General features: G+C 37.0%; 1 protein-coding gene and 1 long non-coding RNA gene across 2 annotated transcripts; both read left to right on the top strand.

Moving 5' to 3' along the window:
- Window positions 1-2,425: 2,425 nt before the first annotated feature.
- Window positions 2,426-3,280, top strand: LOC147541260 (uncharacterized). Its single transcript, XR_015223812.1, has 2 exons — window positions 2,426-2,708; window positions 2,851-3,280. It is a non-coding gene; the product is annotated as an uncharacterized LOC147541260 (long non-coding RNA).
- An 11,667-nt stretch (window positions 3,281-14,947) lies between these two features.
- Window positions 14,948-18,000, top strand: LOC147541259 (arginine decarboxylase-like). The gene has a single exon (XM_086634087.1). The coding sequence runs from the start codon at window positions 15,608-15,610 to the stop codon at window positions 17,804-17,806; it is 2,199 nt and encodes a 732-aa protein (XP_086490213.1). The 5' UTR covers window positions 14,948-15,607; the 3' UTR covers window positions 17,807-18,000.
- Window positions 18,001-20,118: the final 2,118 nt, after the last annotated feature.

The following is a 20,118-nucleotide window of genomic DNA, read 5'->3' as shown; positions in this document are numbered from 1 at the left end:
TATAATGGATAGAGCCCATTTTCCAAATCAATCTAGTTTATATAACAATTCATTGGTATTGCAAGGATGGGTATGAAGATGGGATGAAAGACCCCAATCATGTGGACCTAAAATTTTGGTTTTTTGAGAAACAAAAGGGGCTAAGTTGAGAGAACTTACAACATTGATTTGTTTTGCTAATGGGTAATTAAAATCCTACTTTCTCATTTTTGCTTCAAAGTGAAGATGCCTCACAAACAAAAATGAGAGGAAATGAATTGGGTATAATGTCACAGATCAAATTGAATTTAGAGAGAGAGAGTAGAGAGAGAAACTTATCAATATTTGTGTTTTTTGTAGTGGAGTTGATGTTAGTGCTCAATCTTTTCCTTCTTTAATTCATGGAACTAAAAATGGTACCCTTTTTTAAATTTAAACTCACTGCACCCTCAAATCAAGTTGCTTTAGCTCCTCCAACTATTACATCAATTGTGCTCAAATTAGGGCTAATCTTTAGATCGAGATCTGAAAATGGATTTTTTGATCTCAAATCAATAAATTACTAGTACTGTGTTTTACTTCCCTTTTACTTTCTCTATTTATCTCTACTGTTTTTGTTTTTTTATCACTCATACATAAGCATGATGAACAATTTTTTTTTTGTTGATGGATGATGAACAAAATTTAGGAGTGGTGAACATTGATCAATTTAATTAGCCAAAACTAATATGATCCATGATAATATAAGGGGTAGTGGAGCGGGACTTTCACAGACTTTCATAGACAAAATGTCCCGTAGACATTTCAAGACATTTCGGATGAGTTATTATAGACAACATGTGTTCATAGACATTTTCAAGACATTGAGAGTTTGTAGACAAAATGTCTTTATAGACATTTCAAGACATTTGATCCATAGACAAAATGTCCTGGGGACATTTTAAGATCTTGAGTCCATTGACAAAATGTGTAATGCATATTATATTTGTGCTAATCAAAAATATATTTTTCGACTTTTGTAGACATCTGTGAATATTTGTGGACATTGATAGACATTTGGTAGACATTTATTATTTTAATATTATTATTATTATTTAATCACATGAAATAATATATTAATACTAACATTTCAAAAATATATTTTTCGACTTTCGTAAACATCTGTGAATATTTGTGGACATTGATGGACATTTGGTAGACATTTATTATTTTAATATTATTATTATTTTTTAATTACATGAAATAATATATTTATACTAACATTTCAAAAATATATTTTTCGACTTTCGTAGACATCTGTGAATATTTGTGGACATTGATGGACATTTGGTAGACATTTATTATTTTAATATTATTATTATTGTTTAATCACATGAAATAATATATTTATACTAACATTTCAAAAATATATTTTTCGACTTTCGTAAACATCTGTGAATATTTGTGGACATTGATGGGCATTTGGTAGACATTTATTATTTTAATATTATTATTGTTGTTTGATCACATGATGGACTTCAAATGTCTCTTGTTTTTTGAAAGACATTTTGGCTTCCAAATTTGTCACAAATCCTTCACAAATTCATCAAACTATGAAGTCCACCAAAGTCTGGGACATATTTTGTCTACAATCGAATGCCTCGGACTTTCATAGACTCTCAAATGTCTGGATTTGAATGCCTCAGACTTTCGTGGACTCTCAAATGTCTGGATTTGAATGCCTCAGACTTTCGCGGACTCTCAAGAGTCCGCGAAAGTCTTGCTCCACTACCCCCCCCCCCCCCCCCCCCCCCCCCCCTTAGTCATCATCTTGATTTTTGGTGATGGGGTGGTTTTGGGTATTAGGGTTTGCGTGGTGTGTGTTCTTAAATGAAGGAAGAAGATGAATAATAAACTAGAGTCCAAACTGCAATATTGATAATGTAGGGGTAAAGTGGGAATTTTTTTAAGTATAACTTTAGAGACGGAATATTCCGGGATGATTCCGTCGAAAGGGAGTCCAAAATGCAACTCTGGAAATATGGAGTCCAAACAGCAAGTCGATTATAGGAAATGAGGTCCAAACAACAAATCTCCCGTCTCTAATTGATATTTTATTTGTAATGAATTAATGATTCGTAATTTTGTTCCAACTTGTTTTTTCTCTTGTTATGGGTATTATTGATGAATCAGATCTATAGTTCAGCTCTTTGATTTCAAACAATAGGGACCAAATAAAGGTTTCACTTGTTGAGATTTATTTATTGGGATGGGAGGGTTTGTATATTTGTGCTTGTTTTCCCTCTTAAACTTGACATCATCAATCTCTCAATTGATTTTTCATTAGAAGTCATCGAATTTTATAGTAGTCATTCTGCTGAAAGCAATTTCCTGCAATATCTTAATGGATATCGATCATTGGAAAACATCGAATACAATAGTCTCTGTTGGAAGAGATTACAGCTACAATGTAGTCGATGGCCTTATTGATCTCCTGCCCAATCACATGCTCGTGAATGAGATCTGTCCCTAGTCATCTAGGATATAATCTTGAGCTTGAAGATGAGAGGATTGTCGTTTTTACAAGTGAAAATGGTTTGTAAAGAGTGAGAAAAGGAAAGAAAAAAAGTTCAAAGTAAGGAGGGATTACTTCAGTTGACTTGGAGTTGCACCGTTGCTTATCTATTTCCTTTTTGTTGTTTTAATTGCTTCTGAATCATGCCTATCTGCACGACTAGTTAGTTATTCGGGTAGATTTAACTGAATTTCTTCTTGCCATTAGTTTGAGTTTCATTGAATTTTACTTGTAGCTTATGAATGAATTTGCCTGATATTCATACTATATAATCTGAATAAAGATGAGTCTCCTGATCGTTTAATCGTAATTTGCAGAGCCAATGCTCAGCAACCGAAGCTCTTCGTTGGAATGATCCTCATCCTCATTTTCGCTGAAGCCATGGCCTTGTATGGTCTCATTGTTGGTATCATCTTGTCTTCACGAGCTGGTCAATCCGGAGCAGATTAGAGAAGCAAACTCTTGTGCTCAGGTTTTTTGTGTCATTTATGGGTATTCTTTGACTTCCATTCTTCTTCTCTTTCTAGCAAGGGTAGTTTAAAACTTTCACCGTCTTTTTTTATAAATCTTTTATGTTAGTTCTGGTTGTATAATACGAAGAGAGTTTCTTCGGAAATAAAGCTTTAGGCGAGCTACCTCTGCTTTGTCTAGTCTATCTATCTGCGTATTTGCATATAAAGATATTCGAACTAATGCAGAAAAATTGTTAAAGACGCTCTATTGCTTGTATTGATTTGTTTTCTGTAATCTATCTCTTTCCTGCTTGCTTTTTTTGTATTGAGATATCGTGATATATGCCTAGTTCGAACTGTGATCTTGAGTGTTCACCTAATGTTTAAATATAGACAAAAAAAGAGACCGACGAACAAAACAACTTGCCTAAACATTAACAGACATGTTTGAAAGCTATAAATACAGAGACAACATACTTGATTCATGTCAATCTTGAATGTTGAGGCCATTTTGTTTTATCTTGTTCATGGGACAAAATATTCTAGCTGTCTTCTGAGATCTCTGGGGTCATCATGTATGTATATTCATTCATTCAACTACCCCAAGGGTCATATTTCAAATCATTTAGTTTATGGTAAAACGGAGAAAACTTTCGATTTAAATATTTGAGAGATGGAAACAATCGTAATTGTCTGTTGATTGGATCACAAAAGTAGGTAAACTAAGGGTGCTGAAAACAAGATTCACAGCCATTAATGACTCTTAGCTAGCTACAGTATTCGACAACCTTTTTATCTTTTAAGAAAGCAAGAAGATTCATTACGACCCTCGTATCAGTATTTGCCTCTTAAGTCATTTCTAAAGTTTAATTCCAATAAGGCGATCTAATAGGATCGTTACTTTTTCCGTTAAGTGGTAAGTCATAGTTGTATGGGGCGAATACAAACACTTGGGCTTATTTATAAAGTATATTAGTGAATAAAATAGTGACTAATTTGGGTTGTTGGTAGTTGGTTGAGTCTAACTCCCCCTAATAAAATGCATGAATGGAAGAAAAGAGAGTTTGAATGTGGTCTCAACTCATGGACCATATTCATTTCATGAGTGAAAGATAAACATATACATGGCAGCAAGCCAATAATGGACGACCACAGAATCCCTAATCTTCTGGGATAGGAAGGCCACATATCTCTCTTTCTCTTTATACTTTATTTGAATCTAGAGAGAGATAGGGATAATTCTAACTTGACATCCAATTTGTAGCCAACTATAAAATTTAGCCCCTATATGTCTCTAATGTTTTAATTTAGCTTCCAAAACTGTGATTCTATTTGTCACAGTTACAGTGGGTATTTTCTTTTCCAATTTACCCTTTGTATCTAAAATATTATCCTCCTATCACCTTTCCGCCGCCGCATTGCCATCTTCTCCAACTCTCTCTCTCTATCTATATATATAATTAAAGCTTGAAAATTGAAGATTCGGCTCAAGATTCATTCAGTTGAAGTTTTGTGCAGAAGTTTCAATCGAAATTTTGTTTAGAAGTTTCATCTCTGTTAGAGTAATAGAGGTGGAGAGGATGGCGGTGCTGGTGGTGGCGATGGCGAGAGGATTAAGAAGAAGAAGCGTAAAAAAGAAAATAAATGATTGACAATTAAGCTTGACTAATGAAATCATAATTCTGGAGAAAATTGAAACGTTGGTCTCGCGACTAAATTTCTATTTTATCACAAACTAGGGTCCAAATAAGAATTAACCCATGCATGGACAAGGTAGTGGTTGAGAGTTCTAAAAGAAAACCATCTAAGTACATCCACATGAACCTAGGAAGGAGATTAGGAGATAGATGTAGAAAGAGAATAAGAAAAGAAACAAAGAAAGAAAAGTTGCCCAATTTCTTATTTTCTCCATTTTCTACTGTTATGGAACATGAGATTGTTTGAGATTGGGATCCAATGTTTTTGGGGAATTGATTATCTGTTGATAAAATATGTTCTTCCCTTCTTTCTTTTTCTTTTAGTAATTAAAATTAGATTCTAGAATATAAATGTGGGCCCTTTAAACGTTACACTGCCTTCACCAGTAAACTACTAATCTATACATCATTTAACTTTGGACAAAATATTATATACACTTTATCGTCTACCGCGATGCAATTTCAAATATATATTGTTATGTAGGGTAAGGTATGACGTAAAAAGAACCACTTATGTTAATGTATGTAAGTGAACCATAAGTGATAGGTTAAGCATAAAGCACCTAAATAAGAGACACTTGTCTTTCTCTAAAGATATCATACATGAAATGTTTTTTTTTTTTGTGAACATATAGGAGATGGTTAGGTGAACCATAATTTATTTTGATTTTTAAACTTAATATTGGGGTGAGTATACCTTATCTATGAGAATCTACTCATACAATAAAGAAGATAGAGTCTGGTTTTGATGTAACTTATACCTAGTTTTAGGTGCAGGAAGACAGGCCAGTGTTCTTTTCTAAATGACCAAGTGGTCTTGACTCTTGAAATCAATGGGCAATAAGGTCTCCAATACTCCCGCATATAATTGGACAATGATGCTAATCTGCTCAGAAAAAGTAGACCGATTATAGATCGAAAGTCAACGTAGTTAGCTCTCATTGGATGAGTCGTTTCTTTCTCATCAGAACCCATCCACTGAAAGTCGGCCCATTTCCTCGTCTTGTTTAGCATTTTTCAAAATTTGAAGAATCTAAAGATATTTGTTAAGTGTAAAAAATACTCTCAAAAACATCTTCAATATGTTAAGAGCATCTCCAATGCAAAACTTAAAAAAAACTCAATTTGGCTTATGTGTTGAGTCTCAATTGAGATTCTCTTTCCTATGTGTCTAACTTGAGTGTCTCTAATTCAAGTCCTTCTCCAATGCTACACTCTAAAAAACTCTAATAGATACACATGTCACACATACATTTAATAGGAAAAAATGGTTGAGAAAGAAAGGCTTTCTATTGGTCCAAAAATTAAATTTAATGACTAGGACACTTAAGACTCTCAAAAGAGATCTCAAAAATAGAGTTTCTAGTTGAGACATCTTAAAACTTAATGCTTCCACATCATCTTCAGATCTCAATTGAGTTTTGCATTGGAGAGGTTTTTTCTCAAAAAAAAACTCTAAAGTCCTATGTGGCACTTAAGATTTTAAGATTGAGTCTTGCATTGGAGATGCTCTAAGTCAAGATATAACCTAATAACCTAATTATTAGATTATGACTCTATGTCAAATTTGAATCCCCTTGTTGAGCCAAAGGTTATGCTCAGTTTTCCTTTAAAATAAAGGTTATAGGCAAGGGCGGATCTACATGGAGACTAATCCTGAGTGTTGTGGATGAAACAACCAGGGTTAGTTCTCAAATAACTATATTAGAAGACAATATTTGACAAAGAAATTAGTGCGGCTCAGTTGGTATTGGCCTTGGTTGCACGTGTATTAGGTCACGAGTTTGAATCTCTCCGTCCTCATTATTTTGTTACCTATTTTTCTTTTCTTTTACCTTTTTCCTTTCTTTTCCAGATTTTTCGTTTAGACGCTAGCCAGGGCTAGGTGTGGATCCTAGCTCCGCCCTTGGTTATAGGACCCCAACTTTGTGACCAGCTTTCTGTCTGGCCCCCTACTTTAGCAATAATTTCCGTATGGCCCTCTTTTTCGTTATCTTTAACTTCCCGTTACTCTTTATCATCCATCTCGTTTTCTCTCTCTGCCACATCATTTCAGCACGTCACATCATCGTCTTTGCTGGCAGGGGTCATTGGCCGACCAAATTTTCGGTCGGCAACCTTCAAACTTTTTTTTTCTCTTTCTCTCTAAAATTTTTTTTCTTTTCATTCCTCTCTCTCTCTCTCTCTAGAACAGATCTAGAGAGAGGATTCATCACGAACAGAGGCGACCTTCAAATTTTTTTCACTCTCTCTAAATTTTTTTTCATTCCTTTCTCTAGATTTGTTCTAGAGAGAGAGAGAGAGATGAATTCTTTTTTAGAGAGAGAAAAAAAAAGTTTGAAGGTCGCCGGCCGGAAACCCTGCCGGTGAAGACGATGATGTGGCGTGTTAAAATGATGTGGCAGAGAGAGAAAATGAGATGGAGGAGAGAGTGTAACGGAAAGTTAAAGATAAAGGAAAAAGGGGGTCATACGGGAATTATTGCTAAAGTAGGGGGCCAGGCAGGAAGCTGGTCACAAAGTTGGGGGCCATTTGGAAAATAACCCTTAAAACAATACACATATCTTTTAGATCTTAAATAAAAAAATATTGTAAAAAACTATTGTATTTTCACATCTTCCGCATAAATATTGTCTAATCTCAAATTCAACGAGTCAGTGACCCATGCGGCTTCCAAATAGCCTAACGAAAATTTGGTAAAATATTTTTATTTGTTGAACTCATTGAGTTTATATTGTTCCTAAACCATATAACCGTAAAACAGTTATTTATTGATCAATATTTTAACGGAAGAATACACATTTCAAACAAATTTTCACAACTTTAAAGTCAAATAAACAATTTTTTATACAAATATCAGTGAAGAAGAAGACTAGTGGCTAATGTCACTATCAATAGTTGGTAGATTCAATCTTGCATCAAAGGGTATACAGATAAGATAATGATAAAACCACTATTCTGTTTTTGAATTTTTAGTGGGTCTATCTATGTAGTCAAATTAATGAATCAAAAGACCAACTAAAGAATGATTTGAAGGTACTTAGTCAAATTTAGGTGTGAAGAAAGAAAGAGAGTGGGTCACTATTGGCCTCCCCTATATTCATTCCATTCAACTTTCTTAGGTATTTCTTGTGGGGTTCATATAAATCAAAGAAGCTAGAAAGATGCAACTATTCTCTATATTCATTCCATTCAACTTTCTTAGGTATTTCTTGTGGGGTTCATATAAATCAAAGAAGCTAGGAAGATGTAGCTATTAACACGCATCTAGTTTTTTTTCCTTAAAAATTAACGGTACAAAAGCTGCACTGACGGAGTGCAAAAATTTTAAACAGAAGAACTTGTAATAAATATCAAGAAATACTTTTATGTACTGAAACATTTATCTGTATAATTAAAAGAACATAGAATAGAACTTCATGTAGTGCTGCGGGTAGATATTGTTTTCTATCTTTTGAAATAGATGCACAACCAAATGGTTGGGCCAGGACAAACAATTATCGACACATGTGAGAATAGTTCCACGTGAGAGAAGAGATAACTAGCAATCAAGAAATTGATGCACGTAAACAAATATGTACATGTATATATATATATATATATATATATATATATTCAACAAAAATGTGGAAAATGGAAAAGAAAGAAAGAAAATAATCCAAGTCAAGCAAATGGTGGGGAACAAATTCAAGCTCTCGTTAGCAGCCTCCTTAATAGGTCGAAAAGATTGAAAAGGCAACAGTTAATACCCACCCATCAAAATGATGGTCTTTAGTCAAATTTAAACAAAACTTTTGTCAATATCATGGGAAATGTTTTCTCTCCAACATTTATCTCGCCCCAAATCCAATTTGAGATATATGTCCGAACATGATTTAGAGAAAGAAAATATCTCTCTGATCTTTTGACCGAATACGTTCTTCGGCCTAACGCCATTTTCTCTTTGTAATACAGACAAAACACGTTCTCTGGCCGGAATAGTGTCGAACACAGCATCACAGTTCATTGCCTATCTCTTTAAACAATAATGGTGTCCATTATTCATTTGGATTCCATATCATATTCCAACTTTGGCTAATTCACAAACTATTGGCAACCTCATCAGCTTACGTGGCAATGAGTTCAAACCTAACGGCTCATTCTACCTCACATGTTTGGTTTAAGACCCATCCAAGTGGACCACATCTACTGTCATCCACACCCAAACGAATATTATATTTGGTTTATTTAACACCCACCACTCAGCCCTTCTAGACAAAATTGCCACGTCTGATCGATATTTTTGAGATATCCGTTATTCACTACCAATAGAAATTGGGACCCATAGAAATTAGGGGTCGAAAAGAATTAATCTAAATCAGAACATCTTATCAGATGAAAGATATTGAACTTAACCGATATTTTAGGATATCTATCATTCACTACAATTACTCAATGACCAAACCTAGAGACACAAACAGAATGTTATGACCTAAATTAATCACTCTGGGCGAAAGATAACTGTTACTTTATTTTTTACTATATTGAAGAGCAGAACCAATAACAGGTAACGCCTCAGTATAGTCTTTTTTTTTTTTGTTGAAAGTCGCCTCAGTATAGTCGGGCGTTTAAAGCATAATTATTAATATTCTAGGCTCATTCAATTCACAAACCTAATTCAGTTAACTCTTTTTAACTCCTTGGTTTCAAAACATTTTCATGTTAGGACTCTTCTTTTTGCTTATTTCATTACCTTGTTCATTTTTACTTTTATACTGTTTAGACAAGCGGCGCTTTGAAAATCTTAACTTTCGCTTTAAAGTTACATTTGATATCACCTATTTTCATAAATAAAAGAGTTTATGTTGAGATGAGTATTTCCACCGTTTAATAGAAAATGTATTTTTATGGCTTCAATTTTCCTGAGATTTCGATGAAATACACCACTTTTTATTCTTTGCTCCACCCTAAGAATAGAGCCCGTGGAAACTAAAAAAATAGTGTTTCAATATATTTGGATACTTGAAATGTATATGTATTTCTATATTTTTGTCGAAAAAAAAACTTGATATTTATCTTCATATTTTTCGTCACTTTTATACCTATAAATTACAAAATTAATTTCGAAATTCTTTTATGCGTATTTTTGTCAAATGATGTTAATTTTTTATTTAGTTTTGTTAAAGTAGTGTTTATTTACTTTCAATAAATTTCGACTTTAGAGTTTGTATTTTTAGTAATAATAGGTTTTGCTGATTTACACATTAAATTTTTTCTAAAAAACAATGAACTAATGTTTTTGTTCGTTCCATTGAAGGATATAGAGTATATGATGCAGGGGCACCCGGCGTGGAGATTTTTTCCATGACCGAACCCGGTCATGGGCCAACCGGCCATAGAGAGTTGATTTAGGAAGTCCCAATTTTAGTATTATTATTAGAGAATTTAAGTTTAGGAAATTATGTTATTTTAGTATTTCCAATAATTGGAAAGGTCCAGATTTGAGTCTAGTTATTTAGGCAGTTGCAGTATTTTAATTATTTAGGAAAGTCTAATTCAAGTCTATCTAGGAAAGTCCAGAATCCTATAAAAGGATATCTAGTTTGTCCATTATTCTCAAATTGAGAGAAAAACTCCCTTTGAAGTTTTAATAAAGTTGAGTATTTAGAGTTATTTAATCTTTATTTTTATCATACTTATTTAGTTTATTCATCTTCTTTATTTCCGCTGCGTTCTACATCAAGTGGTATTCAGAGCCATAATTTTTTTTTTTTTCACTTTTATCACCGTGGTTAATACTACTATCACCACTACACCAACTAAGGAGAAAACACCAACCTTTTCATCCAAATGGGACAACATTAAAGAAGGGTTATCTGCAGGTAAAAAGTTGGAAGAAGGTTTTAATGAGTACAAGAAGGAAACAACAGAAAAATTCGATAAAATCGATCAACGATTCGATCAACTCAACGACTCCATCAACATCATCTCCAAACAACTCGAAGGTATGTGTAAAAACCAAACTCCACCCCCCACCACTATCACACCTCAACAACCCTCACAACTACCGACTACCACCAACACCACCCGATTTCCACCCCTCGGTTTTCCTCCCGACCCCACGACACCACTCTTCCGTCACACCATTAGCAACCCCCCTCCGGTTATCACACCACCCTTCATCACATCTTATTCACAAAACACACCTTTCCAAACACCTACGTACCCCTCCTATACCCACACGTCAACACCACCATCGTTCTCCTTCCCCGAGCCAACTACAACACCACATCGACCACCACACGAAACTCACTTCTCAGCCGACCACCATCTCCTCACCAACTCCCAAACCAACAACCGAAACATTACCAACCAACCCCAACCAATCGCCCCTTTAGGAACCATTACCACGTACCAAGATCCCCGTCTTCTTTACCCGTATACCCGATACACTCCAAACCCTAACAACCAAACCGAAACTCACTCACAATATCAACCTCATCACACCCACCACAACCTCCAAAGCGAACCACGATACACCCCCACGGTTCATGATCCGGTTACACCACCGCCGTCCACATGAAACCGAGACAACCATCACCCTTCCTCTACAACCCGACCACACCACACACCCACGTCACCGAGAACAACCCCATCCATTAAACCGAAACCGAGAACCCAACTTCACCCATACCCAAACCCGAGAACCTACCACACCTATCAACCGCCCAACCAACCTACTCCAACGACCACCCTTGGTCGTCCAACCCACTTAAACCGAACGTGAACACCACACTCCACCAACCGAAACCGAATGTCTAAATCCTAGTTCATCGTACCGTATTCGAATGGAAGTACCATCATATGATGGTTCGATAAATATTGAAAATTTCTTGGATTACGTCTCACGACTCGAGATTTTTTTTATGTTATGCAAGTTGAAGGTCCTGAACAGGTACGTTGTGTTACTGGTTATTTATCTAAAACTGCTCTTACTTGGTGGAAATAGGAATCCGAAAATCGTCGTTTATTACACTTACCTCCTATTTCTTCTTGGTTAGAATTGAAACCATTAATGTTCTCACGTTTCCTCCCTCCGGATTATGAGAAACCAATTGTGTGTTGATTATTTACGTTGCCGTCAAGGAAGACGTTCAGTTGAGGAATATGCTTCGGAATTCCAACGACTAATTACAAGACTTAATCTCCCAGATTCAGAGTCAATGAAAGTAGAAAAATTCAAAGACGGACTTCGGAATGATATTAAAGATTTGGTTAATTTAAGGTCTTTTAATTCGGTCTCTGAATGTATCAGTGTAGCTCGGTCTTTTGAATCAGATTCACGTTCCATCTTCCGGGGACACAGTACGAGAAGTCAAGCAGTTCGAACTCTACCGGATGAATTAGATCAATCAAAACAATCGGAGGAGGGTACTAAATCGATAGCCGATAATCCTTATAAAAAACCTCCACCGGTTAAGTGTTATCGTTGTTTTGAAACAGGACACTATTCTAATGCTTGCCCCTCTCGCGGTAAAGCAAATATTGTAGAAAAGAAATCAGATTCAGATGAAGATGAAGATCAATTGGAACGTATTAACACTATTCCAGACAACGGTGATCGGGTTATGTTACTCACTCGGAGAGTCCTTTTTACACCTTTCGAGAGGAATTTATCTCAACGAAAGAATTTGTTCGTTACACGGGGAACAGTACTGAATAAAGTGTGTACTATTGTGATAGACAATGGTTGTGTAGAGAATTTAATTTTTACAAAGCTTGTCAACTTCTTGGGTATTACTACAATGATTAAATCAAACCCGTATAAAACCGCTTGGATTCAGTCGGGTACTACTACACGGGTTGATCACATGTGTACTATTAATCTTTCTATTGGTTCTTCTTATTTGTCTACAGTTATTTGTGATGCCACAGATATGGATTTATGCCACATCATATTGGGACGACCATGGCAATCTGATGTTGATGCCACTTACCGTGGTCGTTTGAATGTTTATGAATTTCCGTGGAAGAAGAAGATCGTGACGTTATTACCAATTGAAGATGGATCGGAGGAACTACATTCTCTTCAAAAACGGTTCGGGACGAATCTCTTGGGAGAAGGGGATGCTGATGCAGGGGCACCCGGCGTGGAGACTTTTTCCATGACCGAACCCGGTCATGGGCCAACCGGCCATAGAGAGTAGATTTAGGAAGTCCCAATTTTAGTATTATTATTAGAGAATTTAAGTTTAGGAAATTATGTTATTTTAGTATTTTCAATAATTGGAAAGGTCCAGATTTGAGTCTAGTTATTTATGCAGTTGCAGTATTTTAATTATTTAGGAAAGTCTAATTCAAGTCTATCTAGGAAAGTCCAGAATCCTATAAAAGGATATCTAGTTTGTCCATTATTCTCAAATTGAGAGAAAAAAACCCCTTTGAAGTTTTAATAAAGTTGAGTATTTAGAGTTATTTAATCTTTATTTTTATCATTCTTATTTAGTTTATTCATCTTCTTTATTTCCGTTGCGTTCTACATGTTATCAGCACTATTCGCTCTACTATGATGTGGTCTTGGGAGGGTGTGTTGTAAGTCAATCCTACATTGGTGGTGAGATGGAGTGTGGTGCTCCTCTTAAGAGATTAAACACCCTTCTTTAGTGAGACTTTTTAAAACCGTAGCCCATATGTTCCACAGCGGATAGCATCACTAGCAACCCAGAAGGTTAGTCCGCACCCTCCTATAACAGATCGAGAATTTTAAATATCTTCCCGTTTTCGTTACTAGATGTTTTTCTTTATGTTTGTGGTTCAGACCAGGTGTCGTTTTATTAAAACCTTACCTTATCAAACTCATAATGGAGTTATTATTATTTTTTGTAGATAGAGCCAATTGGTGATCCTTTCAACATTCTTGAATTGAGTACTTCTGTGTTAATTCCGCGTCTAAGGTGTCAAGTTTGAAGCGTCAAACTTCAGATTCTCCCACAAGATAAGGTTTTCTTCATTTTGACACCTTCCCCATTTCTCACCTCTAAATCTATCCGTCTATTAATAGACTTCACTCTTTACAACCGTTGGATTCTCTTAATCTTAATTAGTGAGTCAAATTACATTAATAGAGTCAATAACGGCATTAACCCTATATAGGATCTAAACTAAACGACAGCTAGTATATGTGATTAGAGAATTAATTTCAAACTAATCACATGTTTTGTTATATGACGTGGCAAAATATTAGCCATCAGTTTTTGTTTCTCTCTCTAAGAGGAAGATTCTTGTGAGCTTCCTTGTTCTCATCTCACCGTCTTTATCGCGAGATTTTGAAAAACACGCGGCTAACAGACGCTGATGAGTTGTTTCCCTTTTTAGAGAGAATCTTCTTGAGAGAGAGAAAATGAGATACCACAAAAAGGTTAAGAGCGAGAAATTGGAAAAAAAGTGAAATTTAGGGTTAGTTTGGGATAGCCCTCCAACTATTAAGCAACGTTTAATGTTCACCCAACTTTCTGAAATGACAGGTATAATCCCTAATTTAAAATAATTCCACCAAATCACAGTTAATCAGTGAGTATGTTTAGGTAAAATGCAACACATGACATTCAGAGCACTGGACATAAATCACATTGCGTACAATTCAACCAAAACCAAAATCTATGTTCATTGACTATATATAACGACCACCAACAACGCCACATACCACCACCACTTCAACCATCATCTTTATCTTCTATTTCACATACAACCACAATCATCGTCTATACCTCTGAGAAAAGCCTCACATAATAAGAGAATGATCTAGTAAACAACAACATAATGTTTGAGTTATGTCCACTCGTTGCCTATTGATTTGAATTGGATGAACACAAACTCAACATATTTTTAAAGCTACAACTTCACGTGGCCAGACAAAAAAAAAGTCACGTATTAGACTGAAAGAACCAAACACGTTATAAGCGTGTGAGCATTGTCTAACTCGGAACGAATAACCAATTATACGATGTTAAGGCCTTTTTCTCTCAATTGCCAATTAATTTGAAATGAGATGATCACAAATTTAACAGCTTCTCCTTCAGACCTTCACCAAGTATCATCGCCTTCCTCGTCGTTGACCACAGATTGTTGATATAAACGTGAGTTATCTCGTCAGTTGACGCAACTACTATTTCCACCCACACCACCTAATTGAAGTTTGACATAATTATCCCAAATGGGATCCGTTTCAAAATAATGGGGTGAAAACCAAATATATCTAAATAAGTAGGGCCTATTTCTAATTAACTCAAATTAACCCTTTCATTTGTGAAAAATTACACCTTGTTTTGAAACTATATAAAGAGGTATCAATTGTCATACAATTCTCGCCAGTTCCTTCGTCTTCATTCAATCGAAGAAAACGAAACCCTAATTTCGTAAGTTCCTCTTTCTTCCCAATCTCTTATTTTTCCATTAGGGTTTCCGTTTTTTTCTTCCATTCATTCAATCTATTCATTTTGATTCTGGTATAATTTCTCACAGAATTTTGTGGTTCTTAATAATCTTGTTTTATTACGTTCTGATCTGAGATTTGGTTCTGTTTTGATAATCATATTCACCGATCTTCTTCTTTCGAGATCCGTCGTTCGTTCTTCGTCGTTTTAGATCACCTGAGAAACGAGTTTCGTCGGAAAAGCTTGAAAATTTGCTCGTTAGCGAGCAAATTTGTGTTCTTAATCCGCTTTTCCAATTAGAATTTGTTCTTCTGATCGATCGGTGTGGGGATATCTGAGCTTCTGAAAGGAGAGCTAGGGTTTCCCTCTTGCTTCTCAGTTCTTTATAGCTTCTTTTGGGGGGGTAGCCGGGGCTCCGGCCTCGGCAGGCTTTAAAGCCCCCATTTTTACGAACAAAGATTAAAAATCGTATTTTTTTTCTTCTTTTCAATTCAAACCCTAATTTAGGAAGAGATGCCTGCCCTGGCTTGTTGCGTTGATGCTGCAACTTTTCCTCCTGGTTATGCTTTCGCCGGGGATATCTCTCTTCCCACGTCGGAAATATTTTCCGGCGTGACAAACACCACTACCTCCCTCCTTGACCTTTCAATTTCATCCCCTCATTGGTCTCCATCTCTCTCATCTTCCCTTTACAAGGTTGATGGTTGGGGTGCCCCTTATTTCTCTGTCAACTCCTCCGGCAACATTTCCGTTCGTCCCCATGGTTCTGAAACTCTTCCTCATCAAGAAATTGATCTTATGAAAGTCGTTAAGAAAGCTTCAGAACCCAAATCCTCTGGTGGGTTAGGTTTACAATTCCCTCTGGTTGTTCGTTTCCCAGATGTATTGAAGAACCGCCTTGAGTCTCTTCAATCTGCTTTTGATTTTGCAATCCAATCTCAGAGTTACGGGTCTCATTACCAAGGAGTTTATCCAGTGAAATGCAACCAAGACAGGTTCATTGTTGAAGACATTGTTGAGTTCGGGTCAGGTTTTAGGTTTGGCTTGGAAGCCGGATCGAAACCAGAGCTTCTCTTAGCAATGAGTTGTTTGTGCAAAGGTAGCCCTGAAGGTTTACTGATCTGTAATGGGTACAAGGATGCAGAATACATATCACTTGCTTTGGTAGCTAGAAAGCTTGATTTGAATACTGTGATTGTTCTTGAGCAAGAAGAAGAACTCGATTTGGTTATTGAGATTAGTCGAAAACTCGGTGTTCGTCCTGTCATTGGCCTGAGAGCTAAGCTGAGAACAAAACATGCTGGTCATTTTGGAGCAACTTCAGGAGAGAAAGGGAAATTTGGATTGAATTCTATACAGATCTTACGAGTTGCTAAGAAACTTCAACAATCTGGTATGCTTGATTGTCTTCAATTGTTGCATTTTCATATTGGATCTCAGATTCCATCTACATCATTACTTGCTGATGGTGTTGGAGAAGCTACTCAGATTTACTGTGAATTGGTTCGTCTTGGTGCTAATATGCGCGTAATTGATGTGGGTGGCGGCTTAGGCATTGACTATGATGGTTCTCATTCCCCTGAATCCGATAATTCAATCGGTTATGGGGTAGAAGAATATGCTTCTGCTGTTGTTCAAGCAATCCGATATGCCTGTGATCGGAAATTCGTTAAGCACCCAGTGATCTGTAGTGAAAGTGGAAGAGCTTTGGTATCTCATCATTCTGTCCTGATATTTGAAGCTGTCTCTGCAACTGCTCCTGCAGCAACATCGATGGCTTCTCTTGGTCTCGAGTTTCAATACATTCTCGACGGACTTACAGAAGATGCGAGATCAGACTACAAGAATCTTACCGCTGCTGCCATTCGTGGGGAGTATGATACTTGCTTGCTCTACTCGGACCAGCTCAAGCAAAGGTGTATCGATCTATTCAAGGAAGGATCTCTAAGCCTTGAAAGCTTAGCTTCTGTTGATACTATATGTGAATTGGTGGCAAAGGCAATGGGTATATCGGATCCAGTCCGTACTTACCATGTCAATCTCTCTGTTTTCACTTCAATTCCTGATTTCTGGGGGATAGGGCAGCAATTTCCAATTGTTCCAATTCAAAAGCTTGATCAGAAACCTAATGTGAAGGGAGTTTTATCTGATTTAACATGTGATAGTGATGGTAAGGTTGATAAGTTCATTGGTGGGGAAAACAGTTTACCTCTTCATGAATTGGGAGGGGAAGGAGAATGTGGTTACTATTTGGGTATGTTTCTAGGTGGAGCTTACCAGGAGGCTCTCGGTGGACTACACAACTTGTTCGGAGGCCCAAGTGTGGTACGTGTTTCGCAGAGCGATGGACCGCACAGCTTCGCAGTGACGCGAGCGGTTCCCGGACTTTCGTGTGGGGAGGTCCTACGGGTGATGCAGCATGAGCCCGAGTTTATGTTCGAGACGCTCAAGCATCGGGCAGAGGAGAATGGGCATAGAGGGAACGAAGTCGACGTTGCTGCTCTAGTGAGCGGACTAGCTCGTTCGTTCCATAACATGCCTTATCTCGCGAGCTCAACAGCGTTTACACCTGCTTCTTTCTGTGCGGATCCAAACGATGATCTTCACTTGGAAGATCACCATTACAGTGACAATAGTTGTTCGGCTTCTTCGATTGTTGCTGATGATGATGGTGGTGGTGACGAGGAGCAGTGGACCTACTGGTTTGCTTGAGATATGTACTACTACTACTACTAGTACTAGTTTATGATTCGAACCATTTAATCACTCGAATCTCATTGTTGTTTTTTAAAATTCTGTTCTTGACTTGGAGTTAAATTTTCTTTTAGTTTTGTTTAAATGTTGCTGGATGTCGTTTTAGTTTTGTTAAAAGACATTTGGTATGGAAGACAGCAAACCTTTTTTTTTTTTTTCCTTCTATCATTAATGTTTTAAAGTAAGCCTGAAGTTCAGTGTTTTACTTTCTCTTTCTCAATCCTGCCTGCATCCCAGCGGAAATAACTGTCTTTGAATACACCCCAAGTACTAAAAATATTCATACAACTGACATGTTTAAGGTTGAGGAGGGGTTGGTACTAATTTAAACTAGTACTATATGAATCATAACTCTTCTACTCAACACATTTTTCTTTATCTGAAAACTATTTCTATTGAGTTCCACACAATTGTCCCATCTGGAAGATCTCAAAGGTTATGCGGCTAGATTTAGGGTTTCGTTTACCCACTGTAGACGAATGGCAAATCAAGCGGCCCACGTGTTAGCGGCACAGGAGATGACTTCCACCTAAGGGATTGCATGAGAGGCACCATATTTTTTCCTGTTAGTTTATCCTTTAACGGGAGTGCCCGGAAACAGTTAACATTTGTATCTTTTCTTTAAATCAATGAAATGTACTCAAAAAAAAAAAAAAAAAAAAAACAAAGTAACAGGGGTATTTCAAGTTTAGGATTAAGATTTTCTATGAGCTCTAGAATTTTCAACCTTTTATGGGTGTAGAATATATCACATACCACAATTCTCGATAGAGAACTTCGAATATCCACTTGGGATATTCATCATTAAACTTCACACACCTATAGGGTAGCTCCTACGTACTAGTAGAATCTTTTGCATCAATGTGATTTTTTTTTTCTCTTTGAGGGTGTGGGGAATTCTTGGAAAGGACAATACAATCATCTACTCTCTTTGTTACTGCACAAACCCTAGTAGTTAACAATATTTTTCACGTTTTTCGCACCTCACACAGGTACGAGGTTTTGTTCTTGACGAAAACTCCACGAGCACCCTAAAAAGCCTCGCCATGAGCGAGAAGATACACGATTCGCCTACCATCAGAATATGTAGCGATACTGTGGACCCACCACAACGATATTGTCACTCACTTAGCCACCACCCACAGTTGTGTGAGATTTTGATCCACACCTAATGTCTCACCACTTACTGAGTTTGAACGTACACTAACAGTCCAGGTTCTAGAGACTCTCATGAGTAATGTGGGAATATCGCAGTCTCTCTAGTAACCTTAGTCCCTTTCTATCATATAGCAATTTGTTTCGCTCGCTAACACTGTTGTTTTAAATCATGAAGAAAACTTATTATTTATCTTTAATCGCCTTTGTCGTCCCCAAAGAGAAAGAAGAGATGTGTTGGTGAATTTGATGGTGGTTAAGCTGAAGGTGAAAAGTGTACAAGTAAGGGCATGTCCTTATAAATCTCCCAATTTGGACGAGGCGCCCATGTACACGTTCTCGGGGTAAAACCCTGGTGCCTTGGAAGTTTCCGGATGTTCCAGGTCATGGCAGACTAGGGATTTCCGATATGAACAGTTTATACAGATACAAAGTGTTATTCACAGACCTAGTTATACACCCAATAGACAAAAGGCTCTACTGTACACACCAACAAAGAAACAAACTATAACTGATTAATGAGTCATTCGCAGTTTCACAAAGTGAATAAGTTCATACTTAGATTTGGATGGCTTAATCTTTGAGACAAGCGTATGACTACTAGTCGGATCAACCAGGTAGCATTCTATCTCGCTATGCCCCCCGAGTCTGGGCAGTTTTCGGATACGACGACGCACAGGGTCGTCGCTCGAAAACCATAGTGTCTGCGGGTTGGACCGAGGTCTAACTTCTGTCCCTTCTTGCACTATGCGTTTGAGACTTATCTGATCCTAAGGAGGACAGTGCATTCGAGCCGTCTCTCGCAGGGGATGCGGGACGTGCCGCATCGACCGACCCGCTATGCATCTCGTAAATTTGGCCGAGTTCCTCACCCGAAACTTTAATCAGGTGACCACCCATCATGTCCTAATTTTTTAGCTCCTTTCAGTCCGTTTGGGGTGTACTGGTGGTTGCGATACTGTTTATATTGCACTCTAATTGCTTTTCTCCCCGTTCTCCTCCACCATGTTTATTTAAAATTACAAACCCCAGAGAAAAGAGAAATTTTCTTTTTTATGGCATATTTTCTATTCATTAGAAAGAGCCAAGCAAATATTCCAGCGACAGTTGGAGAA

The sequence above is a fragment of the Eschscholzia californica genome, unplaced genomic scaffold (assembly GCF_041429995.1).
Source record: "Eschscholzia californica isolate CP2 unplaced genomic scaffold, dmEscCali1.0.p SCAF_4, whole genome shotgun sequence".
Lineage (NCBI taxonomy): Eukaryota > Viridiplantae > Streptophyta > Magnoliopsida > Ranunculales > Papaveraceae > Eschscholzia > Eschscholzia californica.
This window is presented reverse-complemented; position numbering and strand designations above follow the sequence as displayed.